Source organism: Drosophila guanche, unplaced genomic scaffold, assembly GCF_900245975.1.
Source record: "Drosophila guanche unplaced genomic scaffold, DGUA_6, whole genome shotgun sequence".
NCBI classification, from domain to species: Eukaryota; Metazoa; Arthropoda; class Insecta; order Diptera; family Drosophilidae; genus Drosophila; species Drosophila guanche.
In genome coordinates this window covers 2,243,027-2,259,811 of record NW_022995743.1, presented here as the reverse complement: position 1 = coordinate 2,259,811, position 16,785 = coordinate 2,243,027, and the positions used below count along the sequence as shown (strand labels likewise).

At 49.9% G+C, this 16,785-nt stretch overlaps 5 protein-coding genes across 6 annotated transcripts; 2 read left to right on the top strand and 3 right to left on the bottom strand.

Moving 5' to 3' along the window:
- Positions 1 to 254: 254 nt before the first annotated feature.
- LOC117582432 (zinc transporter ZIP1) lies at positions 255 to 1,497 on the top strand. The gene is made up of 2 exons (XM_034270139.1): positions 255 to 1,171; positions 1,242 to 1,497. Exons 1-2 carry the CDS (start codon positions 265 to 267, stop codon positions 1,280 to 1,282), a joined length of 948 nt encoding a protein of 315 aa, XP_034126030.1. The 5' UTR covers positions 255 to 264; the 3' UTR covers positions 1,283 to 1,497.
- A 254-nt stretch (positions 1,498 to 1,751) lies between these two features.
- On the top strand, positions 1,752 to 3,158 carry LOC117581660 (zinc transporter ZIP1). The gene is made up of 2 exons (XM_034269046.1): positions 1,752 to 2,786; positions 2,973 to 3,158. Exons 1-2 carry the CDS (start codon positions 1,754 to 1,756, stop codon positions 3,011 to 3,013), a joined length of 1,074 nt encoding a protein of 357 aa, XP_034124937.1. The 5' UTR covers positions 1,752 to 1,753; the 3' UTR covers positions 3,014 to 3,158.
- Positions 3,159 to 3,632: 474 nt separating this feature from the next.
- On the bottom strand, positions 3,633 to 7,097 carry LOC117585430 (endoplasmic reticulum metallopeptidase 1-like). Its single transcript, XM_034274908.1, has 11 exons — positions 6,938 to 7,097; positions 6,183 to 6,880; positions 6,037 to 6,121; positions 5,846 to 5,966; positions 5,626 to 5,780; positions 5,176 to 5,559; positions 4,825 to 5,120; positions 4,686 to 4,755; positions 4,480 to 4,626; positions 3,927 to 4,418; positions 3,633 to 3,858 (listed from the first exon to the last, which is right to left on the bottom strand). The coding sequence occupies exons 1-11, from the start codon at positions 6,956 to 6,958 to the stop codon at positions 3,697 to 3,699; spliced, it is 2,631 nt and encodes an 876-aa protein (XP_034130799.1). The 5' UTR covers positions 6,959 to 7,097; the 3' UTR covers positions 3,633 to 3,696.
- A 1,538-nt stretch (positions 7,098 to 8,635) lies between these two features.
- LOC117585419 (endoplasmic reticulum metallopeptidase 1) lies at positions 8,636 to 12,284 on the bottom strand. The gene is made up of 11 exons (XM_034274896.1): positions 12,229 to 12,284; positions 11,470 to 12,164; positions 11,325 to 11,409; positions 11,152 to 11,272; positions 10,941 to 11,095; positions 10,479 to 10,862; positions 10,123 to 10,418; positions 9,992 to 10,061; positions 9,472 to 9,618; positions 8,909 to 9,409; positions 8,636 to 8,852 (listed from the first exon to the last, which is right to left on the bottom strand). Exons 1-11 carry the CDS (start codon positions 12,247 to 12,249, stop codon positions 8,691 to 8,693), a joined length of 2,637 nt encoding a protein of 878 aa, XP_034130787.1. The 5' UTR covers positions 12,250 to 12,284; the 3' UTR covers positions 8,636 to 8,690.
- Positions 12,285 to 12,614: 330 nt separating this feature from the next.
- Positions 12,615 to 16,669, bottom strand: LOC117585406 (endoplasmic reticulum metallopeptidase 1). Of its 2 annotated transcripts, none has more exons than XM_034274884.1 (9): positions 16,611 to 16,669; positions 15,100 to 15,788; positions 14,950 to 15,034; positions 14,610 to 14,885; positions 14,167 to 14,550; positions 13,742 to 14,107; positions 13,535 to 13,681; positions 12,984 to 13,472; positions 12,615 to 12,928 (listed from the first exon to the last, which is right to left on the bottom strand). In XM_034274884.1, exons 1-9 carry the CDS (start codon positions 16,653 to 16,655, stop codon positions 12,767 to 12,769), a joined length of 2,643 nt encoding a protein of 880 aa, XP_034130775.1. In that variant the 5' UTR covers positions 16,656 to 16,669; the 3' UTR covers positions 12,615 to 12,766. The 2 variants fall into 2 exon arrangements, with proteins under 2 accessions (XP_034130775.1, XP_034130769.1); XM_034274878.1 differs by lacking the exon at positions 16,611 to 16,669 and adding an exon at positions 15,843 to 15,943.
- Between the last annotated feature and the right edge of the window lie 116 nt (positions 16,670 to 16,785).

Here is a 16,785-nt window from a genome sequence, read left to right as displayed (position 1 = left end):
ACACAAACCTACCCCACAACCCCACAACCACATATCCCATCCATCTTTACAGGCGCTACGCGTAAAGCCCAATAATTTTGAATGTTTGCTAAGCTCTTCGCCCTGTGATATCCGCGAGTCCGTGTCTCTGAGCACTTAATACGCGTATTTGGCAATTTGCTGATAGTATCTCTATCTAGATACCAAGTGGGCCACACCCCGCGCCTATAAAAAGTGTCTTATGTGTGGTCACTGGGCTAGTAAGTTCCGTACTCTGCCATCGCAATGGCCATTTCACAGTTGATTGTGGCCAAAATTGTGGCCATTGTGGTGCTGCTCGTGGTCACGCTGCTGTTCTGCTTTCTGCCCTACCTGCTCGATCGCTTCTACAAGTGGACAAAGCGCGCCCAGGGCAATGCTCGTGAGTTTATGGTGGTCCTGTGCCTGCTCAACTTTGGCGGTGGTGTCCTCATTGCCACAACCTTTATACACATGCTGCCGGAGGTGGTGGTGCTGGTGAATGCGCTGCAGACATGCCGCATGCTGGTGCCCACGCCGTTCGGCCTGCCGGAGGTGTTGCTCTGCACGGGCTTCTATTTGATGTTCTTTATCGAGGAGACGATGCACTTCTTTGTGCGTCGCAGCCAGCTCAAACAGCGGGAAGTTTCAAAGGTGATTGTGAAGGTGGAGGTGGAGGAGGGTGAGCAGCAGCAGCCACACACGGAACTGACAGTCGTACAGGAGGAGCTGAAGGAACCCAACTGGCTGCGTGGCCTGGGCATCATTGTGGCCCTGTCCCTGCACGAACTGTTTGGCGGCATGGCCATTGGCCTGGAGATGAGCGTGGACACGGTGTGGTTCATGTGCGGCGCCATTGCTGTCCACAAACTTGTGCTCGCTTTCTGCATTGGCATGGAGATCATGATGGCCCACACCCGCTGGATAATTGCTGTCATTTATCTGGTCGTCTTCTCCATTGTCACGCCCATTGGCCTGGGCATTGGCATTGCTGTGAGCGAGACTGCAAACGCGAGTGCGCCGAGCACTGCGTCGGGCATACTGCAGAGTCTCGCCTGTGGCACGCTCATCTATGTGATTTTCTTTGAGATTGTTGCCAAGAAAAATGCCGGCTGGCGTGTGTACATCTCCTCGCTGGTGGGTTTTGTACTGATGTTTGGAGTGCAAATAGCAAGTGAGTTACTCAAAAGTTTACTTACCTTTAATTCACACCCGAATCTATCATTGATTTTCCCTCCTTGCAGTTGGCGAAGCCCAGGGCGGGAGTCATTATGTGTGTCCTTAGTGGTTCTCGGAGCTGCTACTGCACTGCTGTGTCTTTGCTAAGGTGAATTTCTATTCTCTCTGCGCGTGGTGAATAAGTTACTGTTCCCACTATTCACCTCCCGCGTTGCCTGGCTTATGGCCTAAACCAGCCTCAGCTGGCTTATTTTTAGCATTATTTTTATGAACTGTGAATCTACCATCGAAACATATCGTAGATAAGCCAATACAATCCGAAATTCCTCTACTTTATGCAACTGATTTGTACACACCAAAAAGGGAAACGCGGGTTCAGGAGGCAACGACACCTGTCCAAAAGATAACAATTAACATGTTTAGTCTGCTGGGTGACACATCCTCCTATCAATCAGCGATCAGATTTCAATCACTGCCAATAATTTATGGCACTACGATAGCGGGTTGCAGGTGTGTTTTGTGCTTGATTTTGGGCTCCCGTTCTCGCCAGTCAACTCTCGCACTTGGCACCGGCAACATGAACTTTGTGGAAGAGTCTGGAAGTGTCGCCCTGGACAGGGCTGTCGTTGACCAGCACGGACTGATGGTGGCCAAAGTGGTGGCCATGGTGGTGCTCATTGTCATCACTGTGATCTGTGGCAGTCTGCCGTACATGCTGGATCGCTGCCTCGAGTGGACCAAGCAGAGTCCCGAGGAAACTCGCTCTTCGACGGTGGTGCGCTGTCTGCTGTTCTTCGGCGGTGGAGTGCTGATCTGCACCACATTCCTGCACATGTTGCCGGAGATAATTGAGGTGGTGGAGAAGCTGCAATCCTGCGGAGTTCTAGCGGACACACCCTTCGCGCTGCCCGAAATGCTGCTCTGCACGGGCTTCTTTCTGATGTACGCTCTGGATGAGCTGATGCACAGCGTCGTGCATCGCCACCAGAAGAAGCTCGACAGGAAGGAGTCGGTGGCTAGTTGCGCCTTCGAGCGGGGACACAGCATACGGCAGAGTATTCTCGTGAGCAAAAGAGGCGCCGAGGAGCCAAAGCTTCAGCGGGAAGACGAGCGGCAGCCCAAGGATCATCATGGACACTCGCACATGCCTGTGGGATCGGGCAGCGACAGCGTTGGCTCCTCCATGCGCGGACTGGGTATTATCTTGGCCTTATCCCTCCATGAGCTCTTCGAGGGCATGGCCATTGGACTGGAGGGCACTGCCGGCACCGTTTGGTTCATGTTCGCGGCGGTGGCTGCCCACAAGCTGGTGCTGGCCTTCTGCGTGGGCATGGAACTGCTGGTGGCTCGCACGCGTAGCTCTCTGGCCATCATCTACCTCATAACCTTCTCGATTGTCACGCCCATTGGCATCGGTGTGGGCATCGGGATCAGTCAGAATGTGCAGCCGAATCAGCCGAGCGTCCCATCGGGCATTCTGCAAGGCATCGCCTCGGGCACCCTGCTCTATGTCGTCTTCTGTGAAATTCTCACCGAAAACCATGCCGGCTGGCGCGCCTACATAGCCGCCCTCGCCGGCTTCGCCCTGATGTTCGGACTGCAAATACTTTGTAAGTGATAAGCGATAGCCCACCTTATCGCGTGGGACTCCGCAACGGCAATTGATTGACGGCGGGTCTAGGCGGTATTAGGGGGCTCGTGTTTGGCATTATTGGGGACTATGCTCTCGCCGAGTTGCAGATACAGTGTGAATATTGATTCCTTGCTTCCGTTTCGCTCTCTCTTCTTTTCCACAGCCGACGTAGCGGAGGGCGACGATAGCCTGGTGTGTTCCTAGAATTGCCACCACTCGTCAGGATGTACCAGAAAGCAATATATTTCATCAAATGCTGTAGAGTGTGATGGATATATTGGGTAAGTCACCGTTGTACATATTTATGCATGCAAATATGTAAATTTCTTCAGAGTTCGTCTCGAGAGATAACCAAGCAAAATAAACACAAACAATAATAAAAAGCTTGTTCGGTTTTTGCTCATCGAAAGCAGAGGCCGACAGAGTCGTGTATGTATGTATAAGCAATGCATGTGCATAGAAAAAGATCACGGGCAGCGCAGTCGAAAAAGCTTCGTGTGGCTTCGGTCCATGCACGGAGAACCGCTGCAGCGACAGAGAAGCAGCTTCGTGTAGCCGCAGCAGCAGAGAAGCAAGAAAACGTTTCGTGGCTTCGTGTTTGTTGTCTGTGCAGCCAAATGCACTTACGAGACACCCTCGGGTTTCAAACTGTTGATCAAACGCTAAGTTGTTGTTATTGTGAAGCACAATGGTGGTGGCTCTGCTCAGCCGAAACCAGATGGCACAAGCGAAGAGAGCGAGAGTGAGCAGACTGCAACAACAAAATGTGTTGACAGTTATTTCTTACCATGAGTAGAGTGGGGTTTTTTTTTGCTTTTGTTAAGTATTTAATTAGCCCTCATTATGGGGCATTGCATACATAAAATGTTCATTCCAGATACAATCACTTAGAAAATGTATCGTTGATAAATGGCCGGCCACTGAATGGCCACCGCATAGGATGGGAACGATGCTGCAAACTTCACAGCCGCTTCGTCACCTTTGCTCTGTATGAAGAGCGCCGAGACGGCCACCTGTACGATGGGCACGTTGAAGTCGCCATTGGATTTCTGTGCAAAAAATAAGAGAATGCCGAATGAAGTTGTTTCCAATGAGACAAGCGATGGCCAGTTCCTACCTTGAGTTCCATGAAAATGTTCAGCGGAGAATTGTCGATGCCATACGAGAAGTTAATGAGGTACGGACTGGTGCTGCTCTGCAACTGGCTGGCCAGGAACGACCAGTTGGTAATGGTCACGTCCGCGTAGGGCTGAATGATCAGACTCGTCTGATCGGGACACGTCAGACTAAACTCGAATCGCACGGTCTGGTTATCCGCCAGAACAGTCTTGCTGAGCAGCTCCAAAACCGGCACCGAAGGCACTTCGACGGGCTGCTCACGGGGCAGCCACATGCCGTTGACGCGGGCCTTCTCGCTGGTCTTGTAGTTGAGGGGCACACCGCAGAGCATGTACTTCTCGCAGTCGGACTTCATGCTGACCAAGCCAGTGAGGTTCACTCGGGTGCCCTTCAGCGGAGCAGGTCCACGGCGGTCCTGGAAGTCAAACACGTAGCCAGACTCATCCTTGCTGATGGCTCCATCGTACTCGTAGAACACGCGACGCGCTTGCTGCACACAGAACAACGAGAGAGAATAACGAGTGAAGTCAGAGGAGCAACGAGTGGCTTACCAGATAGTGTACACGCTCCACGTTGGTCTTCGGGCGGTAGGGAAATCCAATCTGCGTGGAGGAGGCAACGTACACGGTCAAGGCAGTCACCGCCAGCAGGCTGAAGAAAATGAGTCCAGAGCGGCGGGACAGATGCACCAGCAGAATCTGCAGAGAAGGCATAAACTGTACCCATTGCAGAGCGGTAGAGCTGGGAAATCACTCACCAAGAAACCCAGCGAGAACACTGTGCCCAATGCAGTCAAGCCAGAAATGTAGATATCCGGATTCGAGGCCCTAAAAAGAGTTCGCGAATCAATCAGTTTGCAGTGTTTCCAGAACACTCAAGGCATAATTGTCACATACATGCCGAAGCGACCCATCATCGGGGTGAGCACCACAATGAAGGTGTAGAAGAGGTAGCTGTTGTACAGGAAGGGAACGACTTGGCTGGCCTTCACGACAGCCGTCCAGGCAAAGCCGCGATCATGCAGCGTGGTCAGCAGATTGATGGCCAAGGGAATGACGTAGAAGACGAGTGTCCAGGTGACGACGTAGGTGGAGCGCAGGCCATAGAGGGTCAGGAGAATGCCGATGATGGCCAGGATGGTGGCATGTCCATGGAGCACCAGCTGCAGTTGCTTGGCATAGGAGACTTTACCCTGAAAGTATGGATTGTTATGGAGAATCTCGGATGGATCTCGGATCTCTACTCACATCCCGCTGCAGCTTCAAGTAGATCATGGAGGGGAAACTGAGACCAATGAGGCTCGGGCACACGTACAGCCCGATGAGCAGTGCTGGAGTGCTGTAGTAGCTGAGGGACAGGCCGTACTTGTCGAACAGGAAAGCAACCACAACGGGCAGTGCCACTCCAAGCAGCAGGGCAATGAATTGGAGCACAAGGATCAGAATGAACCAACCAACGACATGCCCCACGGAGACCTGGGAACCGTTTGCTGTGCGCCACAGGGACACGAGGATCAGCAGGAGCGTAGCTCCAGCCACAACATAATTGAGGATCACTCCATTGCTCTCCGAGTACCTGACAAAGTACAGACCCAAGACATCGAAGAAGACGGCATGTCCGGCTGCATGTTGCTGCAAACAATTTGCAATCATTGTGATGTGTGACATAAAGATAAGGGTAAGTACTAGTTAGCTCACCTGGGGGTTACGCAGCTCCGTGGAATTGGACAGACCTCGGACAAGGCCAAGCACATTGTTGCCGGTGTTCTGCAGTGCAGCGCGCGGAATGACGTCAATGCGATCGTATCTGGTGTGATACACAAACCCATTGACGCACTGACCCAGATCCAGACCTAACAAGGGAGAGATGTGTGAGGCTGGAGCCTATTAAAGTGTGGCTTCAGCCTTCAGGCCTTACCTATGAGATCAGCATATTTGGTGAAAATGCGGAAATCCGTGTCCGAGGGTACGATGCCCGTTTGAAAGATTTCCTCAGCCATGGTGGTGGCAAATGGATGCAGGGCGTACTTCTTGTAGTACTGCAAAGGAGCAGAAAATATTCAGAAATAAGACAGCAGATCGAGAGGAGAGAGCCGAGCGTCTGCTTACATCCACGATCCAGGGATTGTTGGGTCCAGTCTGGAAGAGAATCTCACGGCTACCGCTGCCCGCAGCATCCAGATTGACAACAACTCTGGAAGGCAAGAGATCGTTGGATTATTTGCACACTTAGTGGTAAAAATCTGCCAACTTACTTGCAGAACTTGGCCCACTTGTGCTGCGTAATGAATCCATGCGAGGCCAGCAGCGATTTCTCCTCAGCTCCGTTGAGCAGGAACACAATTGGATGCTCAAAGCTCTGTTTGGTGGTGGACAGCACTCGAATGACCTCCAGGATGGACACAACCATGTGGCCTGCATCGCCTGCCGAGGGACTGGTGGGCTTCGAGTCAAAGTGACTGTTGACCAGCAGGTAGGTGTTGCTGGTCGAGCTCTTGGGACTGAGCTTCACAACGATATTCTGCACCGCGCGATACATGTAGATGGCATCGGACTTGAGGTACGATCCGGAGGTAACCTGCACATCGATCTCAAGGTCAAAGTAGTCCACAAGCACATTCGCTTGGATCAGCGCTAGTTCCTGGAGCAGGAACTGCACGGTTTTGTTCTCATTGCCATCGCTGCCCGTCACCTTGGTGCCGATTTTGTCGAACTCGTAGAGATTGTTGTAGGCTCGTTCCGCAATGAATCCTCCCTTGGCGACATCCTCGAGGGTCGATGCCGTGGGCAGGCGGTAGAAGAGCGGCACCACCACGGCAGAGAAGAGCAGCAGCCAGAAGATCAGAAAACCGCTGGCCAAGTACCAAGGACCCGTGGAGCTTTTCTCCTCCTGTTTGTCCTGCTGCCGTGGCTTCACTTTGACGCCATCTTCAATGCGCTCATAAGAGACTTGCTGTGGGTACAAATCATTAATCAATCAAAGGACGGACATCTCCTTTGTAATCCTTACAGATTTTTCCGTGTCACCCATTTGTAATGCTCCTGTTGCTGCGGCTGAGAACTACTCCAGAACACGACTAGAGTTTGGATAGCGCGTTACCTGCTTATATATCCGATTCGCAAGAATATTCAGATAATTTTTAATGGCACTTTATGCCCGCCGATTTATGGCACATTTATCGTGTTCAAATGATAGTTGAAACCCAGAGGTTTTTGACCAGAGTTCAGGGCTGCAAGGGTGGTTCAAGCAATTGCCATCCATTAACACCAAATTGTACTCCATCTAAAGAGGAGTTTTACTTGAAAATAAACTAAAAAGAAAACTAACTAATGGAATATAAAATACATGCCCCAATCTTTCGATAAATAATGTTAAATAAATGAATGAATTAACTGTGAGGAGTGGTGACTCTCCGAATAATTTGACATTAAAAATGTATTCTATTTTTTATTCACAACTCTTCAATCACCTCCTACAGACTTTGGATCTAACAATCAAATTGAAGCATTACTTGAAGCAGTTTCGATTACTTCCCATCTTGCTTTCTTTGCCTTTTTGCAGATAAGAGGCTCCATGATCTTTATGGCACCCACATAAAGGACAATCTATGATACTTTTATGCGCCCAACGAAACAAGTGCCAATAATTTGCATTCTTATCGTACATTTGCGCTGCATATGCATGTACATATGTACATATCTACACATGTAGGTACATATCTACACATGTAGGTACATATCTACACATGTATGTACATATCTACACATGTAGGTACATATCTACATATGTATGTATTATCGGTAACTGATTTAGGGCCTATATAGCCGCGCCCATTTATATGATTGATCAAATATTGCACATGGCACACACTTTTCACTTTTAATATACTTCTACTGTACAAATGTATGTGGGTGATAATGGCAGGAATATTCGTTGATTCCCCTCCCAAATTGCCACTAATCTTTGGGGGTTTAAATGACTGAGACGGGTACATGCTACTATCTCGGGCAGCTCCGATTTGTTTCTTTTTCGTCTGATATGCGAGAGATCTTTATGGTTCCAGACCCACCGCAACTCAACAACTGTTGATAACTTGGAATCTATCACCTAGGTATAGGTATTTGGGAAATCTTTATGGCAAAACATGGATACATATATCCTTCTGCTGATGTATGCATGGTCGTATAATCGCAGACATTTGATAGACTAATATGAGACACACTTTCGCTCGATCAGACGGAACGCATTATGATCTTCATACAGCATTATGTATCGGGAAATTTTGGAAAAGAACGCATGAGAATTTCCAAACGGGAAGCTTTTTGTGTGCCCTTGGGCTTGGAGCTTACGCTGCTGAGATTTGCTCAAATATGTGGGCTGCTGCGTGAGTGGCGCTCCCTCTCTGCTGCGTGAGTGGATCTCCCTCTGCCATCTGCGCTCTCCTCTCTGCTCTCTCAATGTCAATGTGTTATGTGTGGTTTGTGTAACTTTGACAGGCGCTTCCATTCCCTTCGTTTCTTTTCACGTATTTTGTTTACCGTTCTTTTTGTTTGCCTCTAAATAAACATTCGCTTTTTCATGGCAAACTAAACAGCAATATGGGTACGCTTGGAAATGTAATTTAAAACCATATTTCAATTATGTTTTAAGTTTAAGTCTTACTTCGAGCAAGATTTACTTTGGGTGACTAGGAAACGAAGCCAGTAATTGCTGAATAAACTGATTTATTTCTCAACTGCTTTTGCTGTTGAACTAAATATTATTAATATATATATCTTTGATAGGAAGCTGGCCACTGTACAATAGCCGCATACGATGGGAACGAATTGGCAAACTCCACGCTCTCCGCATCTCCCACACTCTGCAGAAAATGTCCCGCCAAGCCCACTTCAATCAGTTCAACGTTGAAGTCGCCATTGGATTTCTGTATGAAAAACAAATCAATTATAAATACAGCTGTAAAATTCGTCAAATTCTCACCTTAAGTTCAAAGAAAAAGTTCAACGGGGTCGTGACTATGCCGTAGGAGAAGTAAATGTGAAACGGAGGGGGATAGCTGGTGGTGTTATCCAGGTAGCTTTGCAGGAACGACCAGCGGCTAAGGGTCACATCTGCGTAGGGCTGGAGGAATACGCTCGTGTGATCCGGACCCGTTAGCTCGAACTCAAACCGCACGGTAAGGCCGTCGGACAGGACAGTTTTGCTTAAAAGCTTAAGGGTGGGCCTCGATGGTGTCTCGATCGGCTGCTCACGCGGCAGCCACATTGTAGTCAGTCGGCTCTTCACCCAACGATGGTCGTACAGTGGAACCCCGCACATCATGTACTTCCCGCAGTCCGCTTCGAGACTGACCAAACCCGTTAGATCCACATTGGAGTTCTGCAAGGCAGTGGGACCACGGCGATCCTGGAATTGGAACACATAGCCAGAGTCATCCCGGCTGACTGTGCCATCGTACTCGTAGAAGGTGCGGTGCACTTGCTGTAATTTTAAGTCTATATATATAACCTGTAGAACATAGTAGCAGAACAGAGGGAACGAACCAAATAGTTGACTCTCTCCACGTTGGTCTTGGGGCGATATGGAAACCCGATATCGGTGTAGAGTGCACCATAAATAGTCAACGCACTTGCGCCCAGCAGTATGACAAAAACAACGCTCGGTCTGCGGAACATGTTCACAAGCAAAATCTGAAGAGATGCGCAAGCAGTTGTAGATTATAGTTGATGAACCCTGTAGAGCATGCAGGCACTGTCATATTTAAGTGCTTTTGTATGCACAAACAACAGACACGAAGCCACGAAACGTTTCTTGCTTCTCTGCCGCTGCGAAAGCCGAGTCAACGAAGTTGCTGCTGCGCTATGTGCATAGGAAACGATCTCAAGCAGCGCAGTCGGTGCATGTGGCTTCGGCAGAGAAACATCTTCGGCCATGTGCAAATTCTCGGCTGCAGCAGCGGCAGAGAAGCATGAAACTTTTTGGCTTTGTTTATGTTACCGGCGCACACAAACGCACTAAAACATGTGAGTGTGACGTAGGTGAAGCAAGTACAAGGGAACATACCAGAAAACCCATAGACAAAATTGTGCCCAGAGCAGTCAAAGCAGAGACAATCAAGTCTGGATTGGTGGCCCTGAAACGATATGGGAATGGGAATAGGAACAGCATTTGATGTTTGCTTTCGCTCTGCTTACGTGCCATAGCGTCCCATCATGGGGGTGAGCACCACAACGAAGGTGTAAAAGAGATAGCCATTGTACAGGAAGGGAACGATCTGGAAGAGCTTTAGGATGGTAGTCCAGGCATAGCCGCGGTCGTGCAGCGTCGTCAGCAGATTGATGGCCAATGGAATGACGTAGAAGATGAGTGTCCACGTAATCACATAGGTTGAGCGGAGGCCATAGGCGGTCAAAGCAATGCCAAGAGCGGCCAGCACAACGGCGTGCCCATGCAGCGCCAGCTGGATGTAGTGGGCAAAGGAGACCTTGGGCTGCAGCGGATAGATAGAGTCAGTGTTTAGCTAATGGATTGTTATCCCGTGTAACCTCACATTCTTGAACAGCGTGTAGTAGATGGTGGAGGGCAGACTCAATCCCACGAGACTGGGACACACGTACAGACCGACCACCAGTATGGGACGACTGTAGTAGCTCAGCGCCAAGCCGTACTTGTCCAGCGCGTAGGCCACGACAATGGGCAGTGCCAGGCCCAGAACGAAGGCGACGACTTGTGTAATGAGCAGCAGGATACCCCAACGCTGCACATCCTCCGTTGCGACATTGGAGACAGCAGCTATGCGCCACAGGGATACAAATACGAGGATAATGGCCGCACCAGCCACGCCATAGTTGAGATATTCGCCATTGCTGGACGAATAGCTGACGAAGAACAGGCCCAGGAAGTCAAAGAAGATGGCGTGTCCCGAGGCAAAGGCCTACAGGAAGAGAGAGAGAGAGAGAGAGAGAGAGTTGGTTAAAGCAGTTCGAAGTGGAGCTCTGGATAGTGCACCCACCTTCACATCGAGCAGCTCTGGGGCATTGGCCAAGGCCCGCACCAGATTGAGAATATTATCGCCTGTGTTCTGCAGCGCACCCTGAGGAATCACATCCAACTCATCGTACTTGGTGTGGTACACAAAGCCATTGATGCACTGTGCAATGTCGAAGCCTGCCAAAGAGTGTCTGTAGAGCAAATACCAAGTGGAGAAGTTCCGCGCGACTCACCCACGAGGTTGCCATAAGTGTTGAAGATGCCAAAATCCGTGTCTGAGGGTAGGAGACCGGTCTGGAAAATTTCCTCACCCATGGTGGTGCCAAACGGATGCAGGGCGCTGTCTTTGTAGTACTGAAAACAGAATTAGAGGAGCACTTAGAAGCCGCTCCCAAGGATCACTCACCTTAACGAGCCAGGAATTATTGGGTCCACTCTGGAAGAGAATCTCGCGACCGCCACTGCCAGCAGCATCCAGATTGATGACGACTCTGCGAGAAGCAGGAAAGAGTTAAGTAATGGAGTTCAAAGGAGTTCCCTGGATCACCTACTTGCAGAACTTGGCCCACTTGTGTTGGGTAATAAAAGCATGGGATGCCTGCAGGGGATTCTCCTCGGCACCATTCAGCAGGAACACAATTGGATGTTGGAACGGCTGCTTCGAGGTGGAAATCACACGCAGCACCTCCAGTATCGTGGTCACCATGTGTCCTGCATCGCCCACCGATGGACTCGTGGGCTTCGAGTCAAAGTGACTGTTGACCAGCAGGTAGGTCTCGCTGGCAGAGTTCTTGGGGCTCAGCTTGATGACAATATTCTGCACGCCCTGATACAGGTTGAGCATGGTCCAGTGTACATAAGAGCCCGAAGCGATTTGCACATCGATCTCTATGTCGTAGTACTCCAGCAGGACTTGCTGCTTGATCAGTTCCACTTCCCTAAGCAGAAACTGCACCGTTTCCACCTCATTGTGCTGGCTGCCCACAACCTTGGTGCCAATGCTGGCCAAACCCGCGAGTGTCTTGTGTGCTCGCTCCGCAATGAACACGCCCTGATTGCTGTCATGCTCGGTCAGCGGTGTGGGCAGGCGATAGAACAGCGGCAACACAATGGACACAAAGAGCATGGCCCAGAAGAGCAGAAACCCGGCACCAAAGTACCAGGGACGATTGAGCTTCCGCGCATGTTTGGCATGCCTCTCGGTCGTGGTCGTGGTCGTGTCCTGCAGGGACTCTGCATCGGAGATCTAAGAAATTTGTGAGTGAATATTTGGGGCAAAGCACAGGCACCCAGTCGCTGGGTTTGCTTACAAGCTTGTCCTTGTCGCCCATGACCGAAAGAAAAGTAACGAACTGCTCGCTGTCGTGTGCGAAACTGCTTGACCAGGGCGAACTCTCAGATACTTTTATATCTGCGTGTTGGTGTGGGCGACAAATGCTAATCGGCTTGGGCCACTCGAGACAACTTACCCTAATCGCCAGTTGATAATCTCAATTATGAGGTCAGACCTTTGTCTTGGAATGTTCCAGTAGCAGGGAGCAGGAGAGTCACGAGTCGTCCTCCAGCTAAACACTTTTTGAGGCTGTTCCGCCAGAGTAGAGATTGATCTCATGCTGTGAGAGTTATCCCTGCAGCATTCCTGCAAGTATGCCCCACCATGCATTCAAATCATTTATGGCGCAGATTTGTATCTTGATTGATTTAGAGCTTAATTGCTCGTACTTTCTGGTACTTTATTTTCTGATATGAATAATTGGTGCTTCAAGTTGACTACGACAAGGCAAGGTTCGTTGTCGCCACACAAAGCCAGGGACAGTCCACGGTCTGCAGTGGGGGTTTCTCGAACTACTAATATATAAATCTCTGGTACGAGCTGGGCCATTGGATCAGCGCTGCATATGGCGGAAAGGACTCTGCAAACTGCTGGCTGAGCTCATCGCCTGCGTGGCCAATAAAATGATGGGAGATGCCCAGCTGGCAAAGGGGCACATTGAAGTCGCCATCGAGTTTCTGTGGAGATTTCAAAATCAGCTTCAAGCAGTTCTCAATGCGAGTACAAACTCACCTCTAAGTCCATAAAGAAGGACAATGCCGTGTTGTCCTTGCCATGCGAGAAATAAATGTGAGACGTGGACTGCTGTCCAATGTAGTCGTGCGGGAATGTCCAGTTGATCACGGACACATCCTCATAGGGCTTTATGAACAAACTCGTGTGATCGGTGACCTCCGCGCGGAACTCTAACCGCACCGTTTGCCCATCCTCCAGCTCAGTTCTGTTGAGCAGCTCCAGCGTGGGCAGCCAAGGCATTTCGATGGGTGTGTCACGTGGCAGCCACATGCCCGTCAAGCGGTTCTTAACCCAACGATGATCGTAGAGGGGCACACCGCACATCATGTACTCGGCGCAGTCCGACTCGATGCTGGTCAGGCCAGCGAGGTTCACTTTGGTGTCCCGAAGGGTCGCAGGTCCACGGCGATCCTGGAAGTTGAAGAGGTAACCAGAGTCGTCCTTGCTCACGGAGCCATCGTACTCGTAGAACACGCGACGCACTTGCTGAAGTGAAAGAAACACTTTTGCTTAGAAGGTACTTCCTAGGGAGCTGTCACTGTACTCACCAGATAGGGCACGCGCTGCACATTGGTCTTGGAGCGATAGGGGAATCCAAGCTGCGTGGAGCTGGCTGTGAGAATGCTCACAGCAGTGGCAGTCAGCAGCAGGAGCAGAATCATGCTGGGACGCCGGAACACGTTGATGAGGGGAATCTGCGAGTATTGGAGAGTCAGAGAGGTGTAAGGGTAAGTAATATTTATGAGTAAAATTACCAAAAAACCCATTGCCAAAATACTGCCCAGAGCATTCAGCGTGCAGATAATCAAATCGGGATTGAGCTTCCTGCCAAAACGGCCCATCATGGGCGTGAGCACAATCAGGAAAGTGTAAATCAAATAACTATTGCACAGAAAGGGAACGATCTGGAATAGCTTGAGGACAGCAGTCCAGGCAAAGCCGCGATCGTGTAGAGTCGTCAGCAGATTGATGGCCAATGGAATCGCATAAAAGATGAGTGTCCAGGTGATCACATAGGTGGAGCGCAGGCCATAGGCTGTCAAAGCAATGGCAAGGATGGCCAAGACAAGAGCGTGGCTATGCAGCACCATTTGCAGTTGATGGGCAAAGGAGATCTTTTGCTGCAGAGAAAACGAACATTACTTAAGACTCAAATGTAAACGATGCTCAAACTACTTACACTCCTTTGCAGCTTCAAGTAGATGAAGGAAGGCAAACTGAGTCCCAGGAGACTGGGGCACACATACAAGCCGATCATCAGCGGAGGAGTGGCAAAGTAGCTGAGGGACAGGCCGTACTTGTCGAAGAGAAAAGCAACCAAAACGGGCAGGCCTAGTCCCAGCAGCAAGCCAATGAACTGGAGAACGAGTATCAGCACGAACCAGCAGACGACGTGTCCGCTGGAGACACTGGAGACCTTCGCTGTGCGCCACAGGGACACAAATATGAGGGAAATGGTGGCCACAGCCACAACATAGTTGAGGATCACGCCCGTGAGCTGCGAGTAGCTGATAAAGTACAGTCCCAGGACATCAAAGAAGATGGCATGGCCCGCTGCATGTGCCTGAAATAAGTATACAAATTTGATGTAAGTAAAAGCAGAAGTTTCCCGCTTGAACTCACCTCTGTATCATGCAACTCCGTGGCATTGGAAAGAGCGCGCACCAGACTCAGCACATTATCGCCCGTGTTCTGAATGGAAGTGCGTGGAATCACATCGAAGCGATCGTATTTGGTGTGGTAGGTGTAGCCATTGATGCACTGCGCAATGTCCAGGCCGATGAGTTTGCTGTGCTTCGTGAAAATGGTAAAGTCCGTGTCTGAGGGCAGGAGGCGCGTTTGAAAGATCTCCTCAGCCATGGTGGTGGCAAAGGGATGCTGGGCGCTGTCTTTGTAGTACTAAGCACCAAATGAGAGTAATATTTGGAAGCTTTAATGGATAATGCTCCGAGCGATCAATTACCTTTACGAGCCAGGGATGATTTGGGCCGCTCTGGAATAGAATTTCGCGACCACCGCCGCCTGCGGAATCCAGATTGATGACAACCCTGCAACGTAGGGGAAGAGGGAATGACTTTAATGACTGCTCCACAGATCTTTGGCTTTTGCTTACTTGCAGTTGGCTGCCCACTTGTGTTGGGTAACAAAACCGTGCGACGCCTGCAGTGGATTCTCCTCGGCACCATTCAGCAGAAAGACAATTGGATGCTCGAAGCTCTGCTGGGTGCTGGACATGACGCGTAGCACCTCCAGCATGGTGACAATCATTTGACCAGCATCGCCCGCCGACGGACTGGTGGGCTTCGAGTCAAAGTGACTGTTGACCAGCAGGTAGCTGTCGCTCGAGGAGTTCTTGGGACTCAGCTTGATGACAATGTTCTGCACTCCCTGATACATGTTCACCATGGTCCAATGAATGTAGGAGCCAGAGACAATCTGCAGATCGATTTCCATGTCAAAGTACTCGTCTAGAAGATTCTCCTGAATCAGTTGCAACTCCTTGAGCAGAAACTGCACGGTTTTGTTCTCATTGCCATCGCTGCCCACCACTTTGGGTCCGATTTTGTCCAATTCGTAGAGGCTCGACTGTGCCCGCTCGGCAATGAACAGGCCCGAGGGCACATCCTCAATGGTCAGCGCTGTGGGCAGGCGGTAGAAGAGCGGCACCACAACGGAAAGAAAGAGCAGCAGCCAGAAGAGCAGGTAGCCGCTGGCCATGTACCAGGGACCTTGGGAGTGCTGCTTCTCTTTGCTTTCATATTTCGGTGACAGCGATTCAACTTCGATGGGCTCGTCAGAGATCTGCAATAGAAATAGTGCAGAATATGCAAAAGTTAACGGTGTTGTTTTTGTCACCCTTTTTCCCCTACGCTGAAAGCTGCAGAATGTGTATAACGGACCAAAGCCAGGGGTCGGCATGCAGGTAGTCGTATTTTTTGCTGCGCACAGACGTGCACGGACATGCACGAACATGCACAGAAAGAAGAAACGAAAGCAAGAAAAGTTTCTTGCTTCTCTGTCGCTGTGTGCAGCCTGCATTGACCACACGAAGCTGCTTCTCTGCCGCTGAGGCGGTTCTCTGTGCATGCGCCGCAGCCACACGAAGCTTTGACGCTGTGCATGCGCCAACTGCGCTGCCTGTGACCTTTTCCTATGCGCAAGGCAAGCGTCGCCGCAGGCCTCTGCCTTAAGCCTAACGGCAGTTCCTGCATACATTTATCCACACAATTCCTCAAAAATACAAACTTTAACTCATTCCTAGCGCACTTTTCAAGCAACCCAAGCAACGAAGATTTATGTTTTTATAGCCATTACTTGTACAAATTGCTGATGGTAGCAATTAAATTTCCTTATCACAATCACATCACCCTCGGAGGTAGCTCTCTCCACTCCTTTCTTTTATTTTCTTTTCTGCACTCTTCGCACGATTCGCATGTACATATGTATGGGAGAGCTTTATGGTTCTCAGACCAGACCAGCGCAACCTAACAAATATTGTTGCCTATTAGATACCATTGGATACACTTTGAACCAACATTAACTCGTTGATTTATGACAGCCACTTATCAGAATGTTTAAATATTGTTATCATTGCTTGATATATGCAAAAAGTCACCGCCTCACCTCACTCTCGAACGAATCTAAACGCGTGCGTAGGGCTCCCCACATCTTCGTTGGGCAATCCAAACAATCCAACTGATTTGCGATCTCTCTCAGCCGTCGTCTCAGCATTATCATCATCATCATTTTGGATGCTAATTCGAGTATTTACACACGCGCTCTCTCTCTCTCTCTCTCT